Source organism: Micropterus salmoides, unplaced genomic scaffold (genome assembly GCF_014851395.1).
Source record: "Micropterus salmoides isolate LMB-PRFRI ecotype aquatic unplaced genomic scaffold, ASM1485139v1 Ms_hic_scaffold_11, whole genome shotgun sequence".
Taxonomy (NCBI): Eukaryota; Metazoa; Chordata; class Actinopteri; order Centrarchiformes; family Centrarchidae; genus Micropterus; species Micropterus salmoides.
This window is the reverse complement of record NW_024040152.1, coordinates 35,906,481-35,929,686: the sequence shown is the minus strand read 5'-3', so window position 1 is coordinate 35,929,686 and position 23,206 is coordinate 35,906,481. Positions and strand designations below refer to the sequence as shown.

Here is a 23,206-nt window from a genome sequence, read left to right as displayed (position 1 = left end):
CCAAAGTTTCTGGCCGCTCTGCTGGTTAGGAGTAAAAGTCCTGCATTAAAATGTGACTTCAGTAAAAGTACGTGATATAATCAGGTCTTAAAGTATTAAAGCAGTAAACTGTCACAGGTTCTTCTTCCTCCTCAGTAAAGTGCAGCAGGATGTTGAGCTGCAGCTCCTTCTCAGCTGATCAGTTTCAGACTGCAGCTGATGAGTCTTTCATTCTGGATCAGCCTGCTGATTATTTCCTTCCTCCCAAAGAGACGCCTTCAAACATCTCAGTTATTACAATCATTGAGAGGAGAAGCTGGAACATGAATGGATTTTGCATTAAACGATCAAAATATTTGCTGATTACTCTTCAGTCAGTCTAATAATCCTCCAGCTGCACTTTAGAAACTGTTGGAGTTCCATTTTAACCAAACATCAGATTTTAGAAACTCTTCATGTGAGTAAAAATCTGACTTTGTAAAGTAACTGAATCTGTCAGAGAAAAACATTTCCCTCTGAGACGGAGCAGAAAGTACTCAAGTAAAGTACAAACACTTACAGTAAAAGTCCTGAGTTACTGTCAGCAGGGGGCAGCAGCTCGGACTTCCTGCATCAACACACACACTCAACAGCGACCAATCGGACCGAAGAGGAAAACCGCTGACCAACCAGAGGCTGCTGTCTCTGCTCTGTGGCCCCGCCCACGGGGTCTATATAAAGACCCTGTCAGAGCCCAGGAGCTGAACCAGGAACTGAACCAGGAACTGAACCAGGAGCTGAACCAGGAGCTGTCACTACCTGCTGTCCAGTGCTTGTGCTGAATCGTGATGGTGGTCCAGGTGAAAGGAGGTGTGGAGGTGATGGAGGGGAACCAGCAGAGCCTGGAGGCCAACATCCTGCTGCTGGGGGCCCACAGCGTCGGGAAGTCCGGTACGAGACCCAGATCTGATTTTTAGTTTAACTTCAATTTTCAGTTTCCTGTCATTGTTATTGTTATTGTTATTGTTATTATTATTATTGTTGTTGTTATGAGGTCAATATTGCTGCTTTAAATGATTATTATAAACTGTGTATACACAGTAGTTAGTATTAATAATAATGAGTACAGATAGTGTAAAACAATTGCAGTATTGGACAGAGTACAGAACATATATATGTATTATTATGTACAATTACACGTCTGTCATGCAGCCAGCTGTAAAAGACATTTTCACACTCATATATATATTTTTATTGTATACTTATATGTTATGTACCAACTTCCTAGTAGTATTTCTGTTCCTTTATACTTTGATGTGTGAGCTGATCTCGTAGAGATGATTCAGGTCAGACGTTTAGAAACTGGGACGAACAGTTTTGTTTTGTTTTCAGATTCTATTTTAAGTGAATCAGGTGACTCAGCGATCAGCTGTCTGACCTGCAGGATCATCATGTGATCAGTCTGACTTTAACGAGCCGTCTCTCTGTCTGCAGCGCTCACCGTCAGGTTTCTGACCCGGAGGTTTATCGGAGAGTACGGGGACATCGGTGAGGACGCCGCTCAACGCGATGATGTCACACTGTTTCACGACTCCGTGTTGACGCTGAACTGACGAGTCGTTTTGTCCTTTCAGAGTCCGTTTACAGCCGAGTGGACCGGATCGCCGGTCAGAAGGTCTGCTTCAACATCTGGGACTCTGTGTACTCACAGGTAACGTGTTAGTTTGAAATCAGAAGCTGTTTCTGATTTATATCTGAACGTTTCTGGACGCCGGCAGTCTGAAGAAGCCCAGCCAATCAGCTGAGAGCTTTTCTTTCTTCAACAGTCAGTTTGATCACAGCAGCATCATGGAACTGCAGCCAAATATATATAATATTTATAATAATATCTCCAGATTTTCATGTGAAGTATTCTGAGACTTTATGAGTTTAAATATTTGACTGAATGTGTTTTTGTTTCGTCTTCAGGACGGAGAGCAGAACCCGTCCGTCAGTGTCAAACAGCTGCAGTGGGCTGACGGGATGATCCTGGTCTACAGCATCTGCGACCGCCGCAGCTTCGACGTGGTCCGCCAGCAGCTGCAGCAGATACGCCGCATCAGGAAGCCGTCGTCCGTCCCGTCGTCATCGTGGGGAACAAACAGGACCTCCGGCGTCACCGCAGCGTCTCCAGCGAGGAGGGACGGCTCTTCGCTCTGTCCCAGCACTGCGGCTTCTTCGAGGTGTCGGCGGCCGAGACGTACCACGGCGTCCTGCCCGTGTTTCACCGGCTGGTCGACCTCGTCAGAGAGAGCCGAGCGCTGAGGAAGAGCTCGGCCGGCGTCCGAGGGATCGTCCGGAGCGTGTCGGCCGTGTTCGGCAAGAAACGAGCAGAGTAGACGGGAAGGAAAGAACTCGCTGGAGGGATTAAAACCAGAGAAGAAGAGTTTTTACTGCGCCTGACGTCACAGTGACATCAGAGCGATGACGCCTTGTCTGTCGCTTCATGAGAAGAGGTCAAAGGTCAGACGTGTGATGGACAGAAGCAGGTGGAGAAAAGGTTTCCATGGCGAAGTTTGTAAAAGCAAAGTCAAAGACGTGTTTTTGTTCCAGAGCGACGAGAAAACACGTGAGGAGCCTTGGAGGCGAGCTGCCGCCATGGCAACGACTGACATATCTCAGCAGCTGATGGTTCCCTCAGGATGAAGAACTTTTCCTCATCAGGTCAACGCACTTTAGTCAATGACCAAACACCTGCAGAACTGGCGACGTTCCCATCAGCTGCTAATTAGCTAATGTTAGCATGCTAACACGCTAAACCGAGCTGCGGTCTAGCAGCCGTGGTGACAGCCGGTTGAATCCTCTAAAAGCTGCTTCACTGCTTCCTTTCTCACCTCCTTCAGCGCAGGGAACACTGGCGCTCCTTTATGGATGGAGGGCCAGAACCCGGACTTTGAACCAGGAGACCGGGAGTTCGTGTCCCGTGTGAAACAAAACAACATATAATATTACGTGTTAACTGACCTACGTAGTTATTTTAACCCAAACCATGAGCTCTTCCGAACCTCAATCAGGACCAACCTGCAACGTTTCATGACTTTAATTATGTGCCGTTTCAAAATGCTAGTTTTATTTTGAAAGAGACATAATTTCCCTTGTGCTGTAATATCCTGTGAATAAATACATTCATAATGCAGATGTAGTGTGATGCAAACAGACGTCAGCATGTTGAAACGTATTTTTATTGCCTCAGATGTTTGTGATTTTTCTGATTAAAGTCTGAATGAACAAAGTGAGTCTGAGTCAGTTTTCATACAAACACACTGAAGTGAAGCTGCAGAGAAGCTTTATTTTAAGATGTCAGTCAGCAGCATGTTGGAACAGATGCGCTTTACTTTTTACATGAAGGCTTCGTAGATACAGAGTTACACAAACAGCAGAGAAACAGAGGCCTGGTCCACGCGTACAGAGATTTTTATAAACGGGGTTTTTCCTCCTCGTCTAAATAAAAAGATCACGACGCAAACTCTGACGTCACGAACCCAAAACTCAGTTTCACTGTCTGCACACTTCAAACAGGGTTTCTGCAGATCTTCACCCTGGAAGGAGTTTTCAAAAAGGTCTTCAGTGACCTAAAACACGCTATGTTTTTAGAAATACGTGTAGCCGTGGACAGGGCTGGATTCTGTTGATAAATTCAAATAATAATATATTGTTTAAGGATAAAACTTTCTCACACTCATGTCCGCCTTGAACTGAAAGTCCGTTACGATCAAGTTTCGTTTCAGATAAAGATTTTCAGCCAACAGCACATGAACAGGTCGAGTCGTTTGTTATTCAATCAAATCATTTAATCACAGTCTGTGTTTTCGGAGCTCTCTGCACTGTTGCCGTAGTCGCTGCCGTCACAGTGGGAGCCGTCAGTGTCTCGATTGGCGCTGTCTGCGCATTCATCGTTATCTGCATCATTGCCGCAGTCTGAACTTTCAGTGTTGCCGCGATCAATTCTGTCGCTGTTGTCAGGTTTATCAGTGCAGTCTGCGTTTTTGCCATAGTCGGTGTTGTCGCTATAGTCAGTGGCGTCACCATATTCGCCACAGTCTGCATTGTCACCGCGGTCTGTCTTGTCGGTGTTGTCGCTATAGTCAGTGGCGTCACCATATTCGCCACAGTCTGCATTGTCACCGCGGTCTGCCTTGTCGGTGTTGTCGCTATAGTCAGTGGCGTCACCATATTCGCCACAGTCTGCATTGTCACCGCGGTCTGCCTTGTCGGTGTTGTCGCTATAGTCAGTGGCGTCACCGTATTCGCCACAGTCTGCATTGTCACCGCGGTCTGCCTTGTCGGTGTTGTCGCTATAGTCAGTGGCGTCACCGTATTCGCCACAGTCTGCATTGTCACCGCGGTCTGCCTTGTCTGTGTTGTCGCTATAGTCAGTGGCGTCACCGTATTCGCCACAGTCTGCATTGTCACCACGGTCTGCCTTGTCGGTGTTGTCGCTATAGTCAGTGGCGTCACCGTATTCGCCACAGTCTGCATTGTCACCGCGGTCTGCCTTGTCTGTGGTGTCGCTATAGTCAGTGGCGTCACCGTATTCGCCACAGTCTGCATTGTCACCGCGGTCTGCCTTGTCGGTGTTGTCGCTATAGTCAGTGGCGTCACCGTATTCGCCACAGTCTGCATTGTCACCGCGGTCTGCCTTGTCGGTGTTGTCGCTATAGTCAGTGGCGTCACCGTATTCGCCACAGTCTGCATTGTCACCACGGTCTGCCTTGTCGGTGTTGTCGCTATAGTCAGTGGCGTCACCGTATTCGCCACAGTCTGCATTGTCACCGCGGTCTGCCTTGTCTGTGTTGTCGCTATAGTCAGTGGCGTCACCGTATTCGCCACAATCTGCATTGTCACTGCGGTTTGTGCTGTCGGCACATTCAGCACTGTTGATGTGATCAATGGTGTCAGCATTCTCGCCATTGTTGGCACTGTCGATGTTGTCGCCGTTGTCAGGGGAGCTAGTGCTCAGGTACTCGAGGGCCTTCTGGCTCTGAGAGATAAATTGTTTGAGCGGAGCGAGGAACAGCTCTGTGGCAGACGGCCGGCGGTGGACGACGCCGTTGGAAGGGACAGGCAGGTCCTCCAATTCCAAGGCCAGGGGGTCCTTCAGGCTGGACTGGCTTCCGTTGGGGGGCAGGGGGCTCTGGGGGCTTCCCGAGCCTCGGGCGGTGAGGGAGTAGAGACTCCGACGCCGGCGAGGACGGCCGTCCATCGCCTTCAGGAACAGACTGTTAGCTGAGCTGCGACGAGACGAACTGTCGGCCATGGAGCCATCCTGGCTCAGGAAGTCCTTCACCTCCTGATCAGACGGCTGCTGCAGCTGAAAAACGTTTAGATTTACATTATTTTCAGACTCCTAACTATAATATATTAAACAGTAAGTGTGTATGCTTGTCGGACCCGTGGAAGCAGAACACCTGGTACTTTCATTCATTCAACACTAAAATGTTTTGAATGTTTGCTGGAAAAACTCTAAACTAAGCTTTCTGAGAGAGTTTAGCAGGTTTCACTTCATAGTCGGAGTAAAATGAAATGAAATAAAACAATATTCGGCAGGAAGCTGGAAGAATCCAACACATTCTCAATCCCAACTCATCACACAGGGATACTTGGTCAGACCCTTTGCTTTTTTATGCCCTGGGTCACTTTAGCAACGTTTTTTGACATTTAGTGCTCGAAGGTCACGTTAGCAACAGTAAATATGCAATTTACATAACTTAAATAAAAACAATCAATGTTGACTTTTTGTTTCACATCTACCTTTGGCGTTGAAAACTGATGCTGTGGCGCTCCCCAGTGTGTTAAAAACTGACGCTAATGGGTCTTAAGCATGCGTGACGTCTTTGTTGCATGTACGGGATCAAAAAATTTGGCCAGTGCAGATTCATCTGTATGCAGATGATATAGTTTTCTATACAGTGGTCTAAATCCAGATGTTTCTGCTAAAAGGTAGATGGTGAAGCAGAGCCCTGTAGTCAATTAATCAATTGGTTCATTGACAAAGAAATGATCTTTAACTAGTTTAATATTTAAAGGTTCCAGTTTCACAGTCTGTAAAATGAATCTTTCGGATTTGGAAAAAAAAAAAGACATGACAGAGAAATCTGAGAAAATAGAGATTTTATATTTTATGTAAAAAAAACTTGTGTCAACAGAGCTGTTTTTTAACGCTTTTACAAGTAATTTAGAAGAACTTGCTGGTCCAGACCTGTCGGTGGACTCGTGTGATCAGTCTTCCGTTATCCCACACCGCCTCTTTCATTAATGGATTGTATATTTCATTGTTTTAAAGTAATTTAAAATAAAATAAATTGTTAAAATAAACTGACTCTGCACCTCAAATTATAAAATCATTCTAAATGTATTTATAAAGGCTAACAATATCAATTTTGAGGTACTTGTACTTTGAGTAATTCAACTTTTGGTATGTGATGTATATTTTGATGCTAGTACTTTTACTTAAGTAGTATTTTGAATGCAGGACTTGTAACAGAGTAGTCTACACTGTGGTAGTAATACTTCTACGGAAGTAAATAACTAAGTACTTCTTCCAGCACCGACAAAGAGCAGGTTCCATGTGAGTTTCAGATGTTTCAGGTGTGTCTCAGCTGTGTCTTAATTGTGTCTCAGATGTTTTAGGCGTGTCTCAGATGTTTCAGGTGTGTTTCAGGTGTGTCTATTGTGTTTCATTTGTGTCCTAGATGTTTCAGGTGTGTCTATGGTGTGTCTCAGTTGTTTCAGTTGTGTCTCAGGTGTGTCTCAGTTGTCTAAGTTGTGTCTCAGATGTTTTAGGCGTGTCTCAGATGTTTCAGGCGTGTCTCAGTTGTTTCAGGTGTGTCTCAGGTGTCTCAGTTGTTTCAGGTGTATCAATGATGTCTCAGTTGTGTCTCAGATGTTTTAGGGGTGTCTCAGATGTTTCAGGTGTGTCTCAGGTGTCTCAGTTGTTTCAGGTGTATCAGTGGTGTCTCAGTTGTGTCTCAGATGTTTTAGGCGTGTCTCAGATGTTTCAGGTGTGTCTCAGGTGTCTATGTTGTGTTTCAGATGTTGTAGGCGTGTCTCAGATGTTTCAGTTGTGTCTCAGATGTTTTAGGCATGTCTCAGGTGTGTCTCAGATGTTTCAGGTGTGTCTCAGCTGTGTCTCAGTTGTTTCAGGTGTGTCTCAGCTGTGTCTCAGTTGTGTCTCAGGTGTGTCCATGGTGTTTCAGTTGTGTCTCAGATGTTTCAGGTGTGTCTCAAGGATCTCGGTTATTTCAGGTGTGTCTATGGTGTCTCAGTTGTGTCTCAGATATTTTAGGCGTGTCTCAGTTGTTTCAGGTGTCTCAGTTGTTTCAGGTGTGTCTATGGTGTCTCAGTTGTGTCTCTGATGTTTCAGGTGTGTCTCAAGGATCTCGGTTATTTCAGGTGTGTCTATGGTGTCTCAGTTGTGTCTCAGATGTTTCAGGTGTGTCTATGGTGTCTCAGTTGTGTCTCAGATGTTTCAGGTGTGTCTATGGTGTCTCAGTTGTGTCTCAGATATTTTAGGTGTGTCTCAGTTGTTTCAGGTGTCTCAGTTGTTTCAAGAGTGTCTCAGGGATCTCGGTTATTTCAGGTGTGTCTATGGTGTCTCAGTTGTGTCTCTGATGTTTCAGGTGTGTCTCAGATGTTTCAGGTGTGTCTCAGTTGTGTCTCAGATGTCTCAGTTGTGTCTCAGTTGTGTCTCAGATGTTTCAGGTGTGTCTCAGATGTCTCAGGCGTGTCTCAGTTGTTTCAGGTGTCTCAGGTGTCTCAGTTGTGTCTCAGGTGTGTCTCCGATGTTTCAGGTGTCTCAGGTGTGTTTCAGGTGTGTCTCAGGTGTGTCTCAGTTGTGTCTCAGGTGTGTCTCCGATTTTTCAGCTATGTCAGGTGTCTCCGATGTGTCTCAGGTGTGTCACAGATGTTTCAGGTGTGTCTCAGGTGTGTCTCAGATGTTTCAGGTGTGTCAGGTGTCTCAGTTGTGTCTCAGGTGTGTCTCCGATGTTTCAGCTGTGTCAGGTGTCTCCGATGTGTCTCAGGTGTGTCACAGATGTTTCAGGTGTGTCTCAGATGTCTCAGTTGTATCTCAGGTGTCTCTCAGGTGTGTCTCAGATGTTTCAGGTGTGTCTCAGATGTTTCAGGTGTGTCTCAGCTGTGTCTCAGTTGTGTCTCAGGTGTGTCCATGGTGTTTCAGTTGTGTCTCAGATGTTTCAGGTGTGTCTCAAGGATCTCGGTTATTTCAGGTGTGTCTATGGTGTCTCAGTTGTGTCTCAGATATTTTAGGCGTGTCTCAGTTGTTTCAGGTGTCTCAGTTGTTTCAGGTGTGTCTATGGTGTCTCAGTTGTGTCTCTGATGTTTCAGGTGTGTCTCAAGGATCTCGGTTATTTCAGGTGTGTCTATGGTGTCTCAGTTGTGTCTCAGATGTTTCAGGTGTGTCTATGGTGTCTCAGTTGTGTCTCAGATGTTTCAGGTGTGTCTATGGTGTCTCAGTTGTGTCTCAGATATTTTAGGTGTGTCTCAGTTGTTTCAGGTGTCTCAGTTGTTTCAAGAGTGTCTCAGGGATCTCGGTTATTTCAGGTGTGTCTATGGTGTCTCAGTTGTGTCTCTGATGTTTCAGGTGTGTCTCAGATGTTTCAGGTGTGTCTCAGTTGTGTCTCAGATGTCTCAGTTGTGTCTCAGATGTTTCAGGTGTGTCTCAGATGTCTCAGGCGTGTCTCAGTTGTTTCAGGTGTGTCAGGTGTCTCAGTTGTGTCTCAGGTGTGTCTCCGATGTTTCAGGTGTCTCAGGTGTGTCTCAGATGTTTCAGGTGTGTCTCAGGTGTGTCTCAGTTGTGTCTCAGGTGTGTCTCCGATTTTTCAGCTATGTCAGGTGTCTCCGATGTGTCTCAGGTGTGTCACAGATGTTTCAGGTGTGTCTCAGATGTCTCAGTTGTGACTCAGATGTTTCAGGTGTGTCTCAGGTGTGTCTCAGATGTTTCAGGTGTGTCAGGTGTGTCAGGTGTCTCAGTTGTGTCTCAGGTGTGTCTCCGATGTTTCAGCTGTGTCAGGTGTCTCCGATGTGTCTCAGGTGTGTCACAGATGTTTCAGGTGTGTCTCAGATGTCTCAGTTGTATCTCAGGTGTCTCTCAGGTGTGTCTCAGATGTTTCAGGTGTGTCTCAGATGTTTCAGGTGTGTCTCAGGTGTCTCAGTTGTGTCTCAGTTGTGTCTCAGATGTCTCAGTTGTGTCTCAGATGTTTCAGGTGTGTCTCAGGTGTCTCAGATGTGTCTCAGTTGTGTCTCAGATGTCTCAGTTGTGTCTCAGTTGTGTCTCAGATGTTTCAGGTGTGTCTCAGATGTCTCAGGTGTGTCTCAGTTGTGTCTCAGATGTTTCAGGTGTGTCTCAGATGTCTCAGGTGTGTCTCAGATGTTTCAGGTGTGTTTCAGGTGTGTCTCAGATGTTTCAGGTGTCTCAGTTGTGTCTCAGGTGTGTCTCAGATGTTTCAGGTGTCTCAGATGTTTCAGGTGTGTCTCAGATATCTCAGTTGTGTCTCAGGTGTGTCTCAGATGTTTCAGGTGTGTCTCAGGTGTGTCTCATATGTTTCAGGTGTGTCTCAGATGTCTCAGTTGTGTCTCAGGTGTGTCTCAGATGTTTCAGGTGTGTCTCCGATGTGTCATAGGTGTGTCACAGATGTTTCAGGTGTGTCTCAGATGTCTCAGTTGTGTCTCAGGTGTCTCTCAGTTGTGTCTCAGATGTCTCAGTTGTATCTCAGGTGTGTCTCAGGTGTCTCAGTTGTTTCTCAGTTGTGTCTCAGTTGTCTCTCAGGTGTGTCTCAGATGTTTCAGGTGTGTCTCAGATGTCTCAGGTGTGTCTCAGTTGTGTCTCAGATGTCTCAGGTGTGTCTCAGGTGTGTCTCAGTTGTGTCTCAGATGTTTCAGTTGTGTCTCAGATGTCTCAGGTGTGTCTCAGTTGTGTCTCAGATGTTTCAGGTGTGTCAGTGTCTCAGTTGTGTCTCAGATGTTTCAGGTGTGTCTCAGATGTCTCAGATGTTTCAGGTGTGTCAGTGTCTCAGGTGTGTCTCAGATGTTTCAGGTGTGTCTCAGATGTCTCAGGTGTGTCTCAGTTGTGTCTCAGATGTTTCAGGTGTGTCTCAAATGTCTCAGGTGTGTCTCAGATGTTTCAGGTGTGTCAGTGTCTCAGGTGTGTCTCAGATGTTTCAGTTGTGTCTCAGATGTCTCAGTTGTGTCTCAGATGTTTCAGGTGTGTCTCAGGTGTCTCAGATGTGTCTCAGTTGTGTCTCAGATGTCTCAGTTGTGTCTCAGTTGTGTCTCAGATGTCTCAGGTGTGTCTCAGTTGTGTCTCAGTTGTGTCAGGTGTGTCTCAGATGTCTCAGGTGTGTCTCAGATGTTTCAGGTGTGTCAGTGTCTCAGGTGTGTCTCAGATGTTTCAGGTGTGTTTCAGGTGTGTCTCAGATGTCACAGGTGTGTCTCAGATGTTTCAGGTGTCTCAGTTGTGTCTCAGGTGTGTCTCAGATGTCTCAGGTGTGTCTCAGATGTCTCAGTTGTGTCTCAGGTGTCTCTCAGTTGTGTCTCAGATGTCTCAGTTGTATCTCAGGTGTGTCTCAGGTGTCTCAGTTGTTTCTCAGTTGTGTCTCAGTTGTCTCTCAGGTGTGTCTCAGATGTCTCAGTTGTGTCTCAGATGTTTCAGTTGTGTCTCAGGTGTGCCAGATGTTTCAGGTGTCCCAGATGTGTCTCAGGTGTGTCTCCGATGGTTCAGCTGTGTCAGGTGTCTCCGATGTGTCATAGGTGTGTCACAGATGTTTCAGGTGTGTCTCAGATGTCTCAGTTGTGTCTCAGGTGTCTCTCAGTTGTGTCTCAGATGTCTCAGTTGTATCTCAGGTGTGTCTCAGGTGTCTCAGTTGTTTCTCAGTTGTGTCTCAGTTGTCTCTCAGGTGTGTCTCAGATGTCTCAGTTGTGTCTCAGATGTCTCAGTTGTGTCTCAGATGTTTCAGTTGTGTCTCAGGTGTGCCAGATGTTTCAGGTGTCCCAGATGTGTCTCAGGTGTGTCTCAGATGTCTCAGGTGTGTCTCAGGTGTGTCTCAGTTGTGTCTCAGTTGTGTCTCAGATGTCTCAGTTGTGTCTCAGGTGTGTCTCAGGTGTCTCAGTTGTGTCTCAGGTGTCTCTCAGTTGTGTCTCAGATGTCTCAGTTGTATCTCAGGTGTGTCTCAGGTGTCTCAGTTGTTTCTCAGTTGTGTCTCAGTTGTCTCTCAGGTGTGTCTCAGATGTCTCAGTTGTGTCTCAGATGTTTCAGTTGTGTCTCAGGTGTGTCAGATGTTTCAGGTGTCCCAGATGTGTCTCAGGTGTGTCTCAGATGTCTCAGGTGTGTCTCAGGTGTGTCTCAGATGTTTCAGTTGTGTCTCAGATGTTTCAGGTGTGTCTCAGGTGTCTCAGTTGTGTCTCAGATGTCTCAGTTGTGTCTCAGTTGTGTCTCAGATGTCTCAGGTGTATCTCAGATGTTTCAGGTGTGTCTCAGATGTTTCAGGTGTGTCAGTGTCTCAGTTGTGTCTCAGATGTTTCAGGTGTGTCTCAGGTGTCTCAGTTGTTTCTCAGTTGTGTCTCAGATGTCTCAGTTGTGTCTCAGTTGTGTCTCAGATGTTTCAGGTGTGTCTCAGGTGTCTCAGATGTGTCTCAGTTGTGTCTCAGGTGTGTCTCAGATGTTTTAGGTGTCTCAGTTGTGTCTCAGATGTTTCAGGTGTGTCTCAGATGTCTCAGGTGTGTCTCAGGTGTGTCTCAGATGTGTCTCAGTTGTGTCTCAGATGTTTCAGGTGTGTCTCAGATTTCTCAGGTGTGTCTCAGATGTTTCAGGTGTGTCAGTGTCTCAGTTGTGTCTCAGATGTTTCAATTGTGTTTCAGGTGTCTCAGGTGTGTCTCAGATGTGTCTCAGATGTTTCAGGTGTGTCTCAGGTGTCTCAGATGTTTCAGTTGTGTCTCAGGTGTCTCAGATGTGTCTCAGTTGTGTCTCAGGCGACCCGTCCTGTGAGTCTCACCATGCTGTAGAGCGGTGTGGTGTTGATCAGCAGCTGCAGCAGTATCTTGGACAGTTCCTGCAGGTCTCGGAGCAGCTTCTGGATCTGAACCGGCAGCTCTCTGATCTGACGTACGGGCTGCAGCTCAGCCAACATGGCGGCTTGACCTCTGACCCTGTCCAGGGTCAGCTCCCTGAGACTCTCTGCCCGGTACACCAGCACCATCAGGAGGCTCTGCAGGTACTGCAGCAGCTTACCAACCAGCTCCAGGACCTGACCCAGACCCACCTGCAGGGAACAGACAGCATCAGAAGCTCACATACAGCTAGGGCCAGAGCGAGGCCCCTTGAGCTCCCTGAGGTCCCTGAGGTCCCTGGCAGAATCTGATCCTGCATGTGATTCTCAGGAAACTGCCAGTTTTTAGCAGCTTAATGTTGTGATGAGAAAACGCTGAACACTCAGTAAAAAACCCAAAGAACTAACCTGAACTTACAAGAACAGGAAACACCTTCATCGATTAAAGTCACATTTAAATGTCAGTTTCCTTCTCGTGAACAGAACCACTGACTCAACGTCTGCTAAGTAGCTTTGACCATTTCACGCAGTCTAAACCAGCAGGTGGGCTTTTCTGCCGTGTCACGGAAGTAGAGCTGAAAAGCTTTCCATGAGTCTGACCACTTGGAGGACTGACGTTGAAGTGAGTAAGATGGTTTTGTCAGTTAGATTCACAGAAAACAGTTAGTGTTCCCCTGGGGGGTTTAATCTCTCTGATGCTTCAGCTTGATTTAATCTTTACAGCGCCAATTCATAACAGAAGTCATCGCAGGGCGCTTTTCATGTAGAGCAGGTCCAGACCGTATCTTATCTTATCAAAGATCTCAGAGTATGAAATCCGTCCTCACTGCCTAAAAACTTTCTAACTTGTGAAATGACTCCTCGCTGTGCTGTTTGTCAGAGCTCCAGACTGTGAGCAGCTGCAGGAGACTGATCACTGGGAGCTGATTTAAACGTTTTGGCCAAAATGAACAGATAAAATTGTGTGAGAGCATCTAGCGTCTCGTACGTAAACTCCCCCTCACAGTGACGAGGGAAGGCGACCTGATTCTGTCACTCCTCAGATAACATTTATTCATTTCCCTTCCAAACCACTTATAAAGTTAAGCTGCACATCAGGCAATATGTGACACTATTAAAGTCACTGTCTGCCGTCTGTCACACAGCTTTAAATTGCACGTACATGTAATGGTATTATCTGCCCGGTGTGCTTCTTGCAGCCTGATCATGAGATTCAGCCTGTTTATTTATTTTAGCAGATATAATCTAGAAAGCTTAGTTACCTGCACATTTCACTTTTGTCCCTGGAACTGCAAACTGTCAGAGGACTACAGCACTGTGGTTGACCTGAGATCAGCTCTGGCTTTAGTCTGAACTTAACGTCTGAACACAGGGTCGGGACTTTTCATGAGAATCTTATCAGTAGTTTTTGTCAAAGAGGAAGATTTTAAGCCTCACAACAGAATTTAAGATTCATGAACATGGAGGAACAACATGAATCAATCAGAGAGAGAAACATGTGAAACATATCTGATCAGAGATCAGCGTGAGAGCTGCTGTTAGATTCAGGGTCTCGTTGTTGTGGTCGGTTTCTCTCAGAGAATAGAAACTGAAGCTTCTCCCGGGAAACTCTGCGGACTCTCGGCAGGTATTTGGGTCAGACAGCAGGTGTGACCTCTGACCTCCAAACAGCCAGAACAACACGTGAGGATAGCGGATCTGTCCCAGCACAGTGACGGGCCTAACGAGGCTGCTGATTGGCTCCTGAAACACTGAGTCAGCAGACGGCGGCGACCAGCTGTTCTTAATTATCGTCACAGAACTTTATGCACTTTATGAACGTGATCGTGACTTTAGGTTCTACAGGAGCCAAAAACAGCCAAAGAACAAAGACTCGTTTCAACAGAATTGTTTTGTGAATCCGGTCCGGACCATCGACAAGAGCTCGCTGGTTTCCATCTAATTGAGTCTGAGATTGTGTTTTATAAAGTAAGACAGTTTCATCTCTCCACAGAGCTGCAGCAGCTCGTTACAGCCACAAACAGCAGGTTGTTGTTTTCAGTCGACCTACAGAATCAGCGCAGCAAACGTTTCACAGTGAAGACAACATGAACATTGCATTAACACACAGTGGTGGACAGTAACGAAGTATATTTACTCAAGTACTGTACTTAAGTACAAATTAGAGATACTTGTACTTTACTTGAGTATTTTCTTTCCGTGCCACTTTCTTCTTCTGCTCCGTCTCTGAGGGAGATGTTCTACTTTTTGCTTCACTGCATTTATCTGACAGCTTCAGTTACTTTACAAAGTCAGAGTTTTACCAGCGGTGGATGAAGTATTCAGATCATTTACTTCAGTAAAAGTACTAATACCTTGCTGTAAAAATGCTCTGTTACAAGTAAAAGACCTGCTTTGAAATGTTCCTGCTGTAGTTGCTGAGGTTGAACTGATCAGTTTCAGACTGCAGCTGATGATTCTTTTCATTCTGGATCAATCAGCTGATTATTTTCTCCATGAATGGATTGTGAAATGAAAACGGTGAGAAATGTTGTCCCAGTTTCTCAGAGAGACTCCTTCACACTGTTTGTTCTGTCAGTTTAAACCTCAAAATGATTCAAAACACATTAAAATAATCATAATGAAAAAAGAAAAGCAGCAGATCTTCACCTCAAATGTGTTCTGATGTATAATAGTACACCAGGGGACATTTTACATGTAATACTTTAAGTAACATTTTAAACGCTGTACTTTTACTTGTAACAGAGTATTTTTACAGCAAGGTATTAGTACTTTTACTGAAGGATCCGAATGCTTCGTCCACCTCTGGTGACATGATGTTACAACATGAAGAGACACGTCCAGTGTCCAGCAGCCTGGTGAGTTCGTGTTCGAGCACGAGGAGCCTGAACTGTTATCGCTCCATCACTTCAGACGCTTCATGCAGCACGTAGGCAGAGTTCAGCCGTCTGCAGAGGAAACAGATCCGTTTATCTGTAATGGAGCTCATTTTCTCTGAAGTCTGTCTGCTGCCACGTCCACATTCACTGACCAGGAGGCTCAGAGTGTCCACGACACAGATGTTTAGGGCCAGACATCGTTTCCTCGTGCACTCATGACATTTTTGGATAATTTGCTTCCATAAAATGTCAAAACAGAAGACACCAAAACAAACATTTAGGTGTTATTTAACTGCAGTTTGTCTCTGTGTGTCTGCAGATTTCTCTTAAATTCACCAGAAGATCGCATTAGATTCTCCTCATTTGCATATTTAAACTGAACATTTCAGAAATCTTATAAAAAAGTGTTTTGATGTGGGTAATCAACCTGAGAAGCTTGATGATGATCTGTTCACCTGCAGTGTTTTGCTAAATGTTTAGAATTTTACAATATGCACATTAGTTTTTCCTCAAACTCTGAGCCTGAAATCTCCTCTTCAGCAGCTCTGACAGACTCCAGACTCTCCAGATTTATTCCTGACTATATTCTGAAGGTTTTTCCAGACGGGTTTGTTCATATATCATTTACAGCCTGACTAGAGAACATTTTATTCCCCAAAGCAGGTCAGAAATATATTGTTTTTAAGCCTGTTACAGTATTTTCAGATTTATGAAAGGATAAAAAGAGATATTTAAAATCCCCTCAGTAAAAACATTTGAGTCTCTTTCTATTTCAGAAAACCTGTAATACAAAAGAATATTGTCTTAATGTGAGTTATCAACTAGGAAAGTTTCTTGCTCATATCCGTTAGTTTAATGTTTTGCCCTGGTCACCTGGAGTTGTTGGACATTCTGTTTCTGTTTCTTTGTGTTCAGTATCTTTCTGTATTTGTCATTTTCACGCAGTTGATTTCTCTCGTCTCGACACTTAACACCCTCCATGCTTCGTCTCTTTCTCTCGTTAATCTTTAGCGTTACCTTCATCGGAGGCCTCACTGACCCTCGACCGACTGTCCATCGCTGCTGTCCTCCATCTTTGTTTGTGAGCAACATTAAACACTGTGTTTGTTAGACTCACAACACATCGCATCAAATCTCAGCACTGAGTGAACACGCTGACACTGATGCTGTTGTTCTGAAGGTCACCTGCTGCAGCTGCAGGTTCAGCTCCAACTCTCCCTTTGGTTCCTCAGAAGACACAACAGGACGACCAGGACTGAACTCAGTCATTTTCTTTTGTGTTGTTCATTTAAGATGAGCTCAGACTGACTCAAACTGACTCAGACTGATTCAGACTGATTCAGACTGATACAGACTGATTCAGACTGACTCAGACTGATTCAGACTGATTCAGACTGATACAGACTGATTCAGACTGACTCAGACTGATTCAGACTGATTCAGACTGACTCAAACTGATTCAGACTGACTCAGACTGACTCAAACTGATTCAGACTGACTCAAACTGATTCAGACTGATTCAGACTGACTCAGACTGATTCAGACTGATTCAGACTGACTCAAACTGATTCAGACTGATTCAGACTGACTCAGACTGATTCAGACTGACTCAGACTGACTCAGACTGACTCAGACTGATTCAAACTGACTCAGACTGATTCAGACTGACTCAGACTGACTCAGACTGACTCAGACTGACTCAAACTGACTCAGACTGATACAGACTGATTCAGACTGGTTCAGACTGATTCAAACTGACTCAGACTGATTCAGACTGACTCAGACTGACTCAAACTGATTCAGACTGATTCAGACTGATTCAGACTGACTCAAACTGATTCAGACTGATACAGACTGATACAGACTGATTCAGACTGGCTCAGACTGACTCAAACTGACTCAAACTGATTCAGACTGGCTCAGACTGACTCAAACTGACTCAGACTGGTTCAGACTGACTCAGACTGACTCAGACTGGTTCAGACTGATTCAGACTGACTCAGACTGACTCAGACTGATTCAGACTGACTCAAACTGATTCAGACTGGTTCAGACTGACTCAGACTGGTTCAGACTGACTCAGACTGGTTCAGACTGGTTCAGACTTGTTCAGACTGATTCAGACTGATTCAGACTGACTCAGACTGATTCAGACTGGTTCAGACTGACTCAGACTGATTCAGACTGGCTCAGACTGACTCAAACTGATTCAGACTGGTTCAGACTGATTCAGACTGATTCAGACTGGTTCAGACTGATTCAGACTGACTCAGACTGACTCAGACTGACTCAAACTGACTCAGACTGACTCAGACTGACTCAAACTGACTCAGACTGGTTCAGACTGACTCAGACTGACTCAGACTGGTTCAGACTGGTTCAGACTGACTCAGACTGGTTCAGACTGGTTCAGACTGATTCAGAGACTGACTTAGACTGATTCAGACTGATTCAGACTGACTCAGACTGATTCAGACTGATTCAGACTGACTGAAACTGACTGAAACTGACTCAGACTGACTCAGACTGATTCAGACTGACTCAGACTGATTCAGACTGACTCAAACTGATTCAGACTGATTCAGACTGACTCAGACTGATTCAGACTGACTCAAACTGACTCAGACTGACTCAAACTGACTGAAACTGACTCAAACTGACTGAAACTGACTCAGACTGACTCAGACTGATTCAGACTGACTCAGACTGACTCAGACTGACTCAGACTGATTCAGACTGACTCAGACTGACTCAGACTGACTCAGACTGATTCAGACTGATTCAGACTGACTCAGACTGACTCAGACTGATTCAGACTGACTCAAACTGACTCAGACTGGCTCAAACGGACGTGAAGCTAAAGCCTACCGATCACACAGATCAAGTGAACCAACGATTGAGACAGAAGACAACGATATTAAGGATCAACACTGTTCCTGTACAGCTGGTCGGGCCTCTGTTCATTATTACAGTCACTAAAAAGCAGAACAGCAGGGCTTTATTACATTACATTCAGTAGGAAGTTAGCTAGCGTTAGCTAACTAACATTACATTAGGAACGATCCACAGCCAAAATTTTTCTGGATTTATTTTAGGTTTTGGAAAGATGCAAGATGCCCCAGGAACAGCGTTTGACCAGAGCCAAAAAAAGCTAGAAAACTTTTTGCATTAGAGTCAATGGAGCGCAGCCACAAGTTTCTGACCTCAGTTGGTGAGAGTCCTGTGCTGTGATTGTAAAGCTGTGTATTCGGGGCGTGGCTTAGTAAAGGGTCAATCACGTTGCCATGTCGGCAGTGTGGAAGCATTTTAAAGTGTCGACGTTTGCAGACGCTGTTCTGCTGAACTGTCTCCAGCACATCCGCTCCATCTGTGGCTGACTTCTTAGTAAAGAACCGCTTTGAGTGTTTCTGTCACTCGTCTGTTAGAAAGAGACTAAGCTGGCCGCACATACATTTGGAGTGCACACGTATTCAAGCCTTTACGGTAAGTGAAGTGGCCCAGAGCGAGCTGACAGTCAGGTTAGAGACTTTATCCTGTCAGTTTGTCTCTTTACAAAGACAAGTGCTGCAGTATGAGAGTCCTACCTGAAGAGAGGCTGTGAAGTCTTCATGTTACGCCGTACGAGAACCACATACAACATTATTTATCAAACTGGGTCGGACTGGATGAATTTGGATGAATTGTGGAGAATCTAACTGATTTAACGATGTGCAGCATGTCCATACTGACATATTGATCACACGATTAAACATTAATATTTGTATTAACGATCTAAGCAGCTTAGAAGCAGCTAAAGCGGCGACCCCGCGGGGTTTAACAGGTTTTATACATCCAAAGAACTTAAAACTATAAAAACCAGACCAGGCGTCAAATTGAGGAAGGCGTTTATTTGTCAAAATGTGTTCCCACAGCAGGCCAGTAAACGGGACAGGCGGCTATTTGGGACTGATTCAATAATTCTGGATTTATTGAAGTTTTACCTGACCCTCTCAGGCCCCGGACCCCCCCACCATAGTCTCGTTACTCTAAGGATGAAAGAATTAGCTGCAATAAATTAGAATTAAATTATCAGCTCGCGTCACAATTAAACAGCCTAACTTTGAGGTTAACTTTGCTAAGAGGCCTGCTGGCTGCTGCTGAGGACAGATCAGACCCAGAGACGTGTGAGTCCGGTCACGTAGCCACACTGTCCTCTGGGAACAGCTGCTTCACATCTGTTTGTCTTCAGATTTTATCACCACTCAAATGACAGAAATGTTCCGAAACACTGAGTTTGTTTTAGAAACAGTTTAAAACATTCTGGGTTCTAACTGAAAGTAAAGGAGCAAGTTTATTTAGGAGTTTTTATCAAAAAATACACTTTATGGCCGAAAGTATGTGGACACTCCTGAGCTAATTCTTTTGTGAGGGGCTGTTGTGGTCTTTGTTAGGGGAAGTCTTAACGCTCCAGCAGATCATTTTAGACAATAGTTCTTCCAACAGTTTGTATTCAGCCTTTAACTGTTTCTGTTAGGAAGTGTCTCGTGCATAAAGCCGCTCCGTAAAGAAATGGTTATCCCAGTTTAACCCTCTTCAACCCCTTTGGGAGGAAGTAGAAGAGATCGTGAGCTGGACACTCTCGTCCATCATCAGAGTCTGCCCTCACAATTTTTTCTTCTGGATGAATGGGATAAAACAGGGAACCAATTACATATTCACGCCTATAGATCCAGAACGTGACGTCATAAAAGTCATGTGTAGGTGTCCCAGTACTTTTGTCCTATATAAAGTACCTCTGCTGCGTCTCTTTACCGCCCTCTGCTGCTTTTAAACATCAGGGATTTGTCTCTAACTGAAATGAGTGATCTGAGTTTCGTCTCACCGCGTACGCTGCGTCTCCCAGCGTCCTGGCGGCTTTCTGCAGCTGCTCCCTGACCTTCATTGTGCGGTGATAAAGCAGCAGGCTGAGTCTCAGCAGGAGGCTGCGGACCCTGGTCCAGAGACTGGGCTCATCGTCCTCATCTTCATCCTCGTACTCCTGCACCATCATCTCCCACTCCCGACCTGACGGACGACAGCAGGGACAAAACACACTTTTCTCACTGAGTGTGAAGCGTCCTGGTGAATGTTTGCACCGATCTGTAACATGGTGATGAGCAGAGAGGTGAAGGAGTCACTTCAACATGTCTGTTTAAGACATTTAACTTCTGCACCACCTCCCCAGCTCAGAGCCCTCACCTTTTTATCACTTTGCAGTTCCCAAACCAAAGCAGGGGACATGCAAACACATTTCAGCACTGATAATAAATCACCAGGTGTCAGATGTTGAGGTGTTTATTGGTATTTACATAGGCTGAAATCATGAGGGGGTTAAATGGGGTCACGATCTCAGACCTGCTCACCTCCAGGTGTTAGGAGCAGGATATGAGCGATCCAATCACTTTAGAGATCCTGAACTGATTTATAACATTAGAATATCTTAAATCATATACAGGAAAATTGTGTGAAGATGCCATGATGTTGATTTTTATTTCATGTCGACATCATCTATCCACTTTAACTTCTAACCTCCAGTGAACACCAGACAGGAGACCTCTCTGAATGATAAAAACAGAGTCTCCTGGTGCCCCACCCCTGCTGATATCAATGAGATGACATAGATAATAGATAATATCAATCAGAGATAATATTTAGAGAGAGATAACATGACATATATTGAGATAATATTAGTGATAATGTTGGAGAAAACATAATAGATAATATTAGAGATAGTGTAGAGATAAAATTTGAAATAATGTAGATAATATGAGATATATTAGAAATAATGAGAGATACATTTAGAGATATAACTTAAATCAAAGATATATTAGAGATAATATTAGTGATAATATTTAAGATGATACAATAGATAATACATTACATCAATTAGAGATAATATTAGTGATAATGTTGAGAAGAAGATAATATGAGATATATTAGAGATAATATTAGAGAGGTAACCATTTTCACAATAAAATGCCCTCTACGTTTATCAGATTATCTGATGTTTACAGCTTCCACTGACTCAAAAGCTTGTGTCCTTCCTTCCTCCACCTCTCTGTACTCTGTGTTTCTGCTCATACTTTCTTAATAATCTAGATTTACAGAATCCTGAAAGCCTCGCTGTGGTCAGAACAATGAAAACATCAGTTTTCTACCCTGATAGACCGTAAAGTAAAACAACAGAATACATAAAACAACATATTTTTGAGGTAAATGCTTTTTTGTTCTGCCTCCTTGAGCATCAGCCTGTGAACACCGCCCCCTTCTGGTTCACTTCAGAACATACAGCAACAGGCAGTAAGGATCAATGAAATTATCTAAAGCAGCTTTTGTTTGAGTTAAATTTTTTTAGAAACAAGTTCAACATTTGGTGGCGACATGTCGATGCTGTGTTCACCTTTTCTGCTGAAAACACAGTTTGCAAATAAATGTAATAAAAACTACAGTTCAGTCACATGATGCTTTTTAGTACCTGTACCTGACCACAGTTACCCAGAATGCCCGTACTGTACTCACGCATCGTGGGTGGGAGGGGCAGGTAGTAGACGGTGGCGTCCTCCAGACGACTCAGCACGTCATCCAGTCCTGTCGTCACAGCCTGGGCCACCTGAACATCCTGCAGCAGCTTGACGGCCAACAGACCGACATCAGACAGACGCTCCAGCAGATTCAGAGTGCTGTCCAAACCGTCCACCACCAACAGCTGCACGTCGTCCAGCGTCAGGAAGAGGGCGTCCTTCAGGTGACCCGCCACCTGAGGACGAGGGGACAACACCTGGTCAACAGGGACAGTCAATCAATTTTTTTAAGATTAACTGACTGAAATGCTCAAAAATTGATTCATCAGCTAATGGTTCCAGCTCCAATCTCTAATATTAGAGATAATATAAGATGATATGTTAAATCATGTCAAATAATTTCAAATGTATTAGAGATCAAACAAGAAACAATATTAGAGATAATGTTAGAGAAATTAGAATAGATAATTTCAGTATAATAAGACCAACTATCAGAAATAAAAAAGATATATTAGATATCTTAGACATTTTTTTTTTTAAATAGAGATAATTTTAGAGATAATGTGGGAGATAATATGATGGATAATGTCAGAAATGTACAATCAGAAATATATTAGAGATGATGAGACTGATGATATTTCATTAGAGATACAATTAGAGAGAATATTAGAGATAATATGACAGATAATATGACTAATATCAGAGATCATGTTGTAGATAATATTAAAGATTTAATTAGAGATGCAATTAGAGAGAATATAAGAGATAATGTTGGAGATAACAGAGATAGGTGTAGAGATTTTTAGGAGAGCTTTTGATTGAACTCTTGCCCTTTTCCTTATTGTTTTTGTTTATTTTATTTTTCATTTTCATGCTCTCCTTGTGTTTTTATTTTTAGCACCTGTTTTATCATGTAGCACTTTGGGATTTGCGTAAATATAAAGTGCATTACAAATTAAATGTATTATTATTATTAGATAATATTAGAGATCAAATTATAGATAATATCAGAGATAATGTTGGATATAATAGAGATAGTTGTAGATGACATTAGAGATCAAATTAGAGATAATATAAGAGATAATGTTGGAGATAATAGAGATAGTTGTAGATGACATTAGAGATAAAATTAGAAATAAAATAAGAGATAATGTTGGAGATAAAATGATAGTTGATGTATGGAGCAGATCAAACCTGGCCTGTTGATTGATTCAAGACGGGGAAGTTTCTCTCCAGACGGTCGAGACCAACCAGAGCAAAACTGTTGGCAATATCAACTGGTGAGGGTGGGGGTGGGGGGGTAGAGAGCGATAAATACAAATAAAAATATAAGTTAAGCGGAATCATCCGTTATCATTACTTCACCTAAACCACAAGAAAGTGACTAATATTATTAAAACCCCTAATATCCTGCTCATATAGTAAAATATTTCTGCAGCAGTATCACTAGTAGTAACAGCGGTAGTAGTATTAGTAGTAGTATTACTCTGCGGCTCCAGGCTCTGGAGGAGTGGGGTTGCTCTGCTTATGGCGACGTGGAAGACTCTGCTAACGCCGACCTCGGCCACTTCTCCCATCAGACCCAGCAGAGGGAAACGACCTTTGACCTCTGAGTACGCTGACGTCACCGACTGTAACGCCGAGCGAACCAGAGGCAGCTGGGACGCTCTCAGCACAGCGCTGGTCTGAAAACAGGGACACGGAAAACTGTGACATCATCGGCGTTTCTCCT

At 44.2% G+C, this 23,206-nt stretch overlaps 1 protein-coding gene and 1 pseudogene across 1 annotated transcript; one reads left to right on the top strand and one right to left on the bottom strand.

Annotated features, from left to right (window-relative positions):
• Nucleotides 1-263: 263 nt before the first annotated feature.
• On the top strand, nucleotides 264-2,754 carry LOC119898222 (annotated as a pseudogene).
• Nucleotides 2,755-3,074: 320 nt separating this feature from the next.
• On the bottom strand, nucleotides 3,075-23,193 carry LOC119898360. Its single transcript, XM_038712570.1, has 7 exons — nucleotides 23,189-23,193; nucleotides 22,961-23,154; nucleotides 22,669-22,751; nucleotides 21,473-21,710; nucleotides 19,797-19,978; nucleotides 12,003-12,269; nucleotides 3,075-5,308 (listed from the first exon to the last, which is right to left on the bottom strand). The coding sequence occupies exons 1-7, from the start codon at nucleotides 23,191-23,193 to the stop codon at nucleotides 3,788-3,790; spliced, it is 2,490 nt and encodes an 829-aa protein (XP_038568498.1). The 3' UTR covers nucleotides 3,075-3,787.
• Between the last annotated feature and the right edge of the window lie 13 nt (nucleotides 23,194-23,206).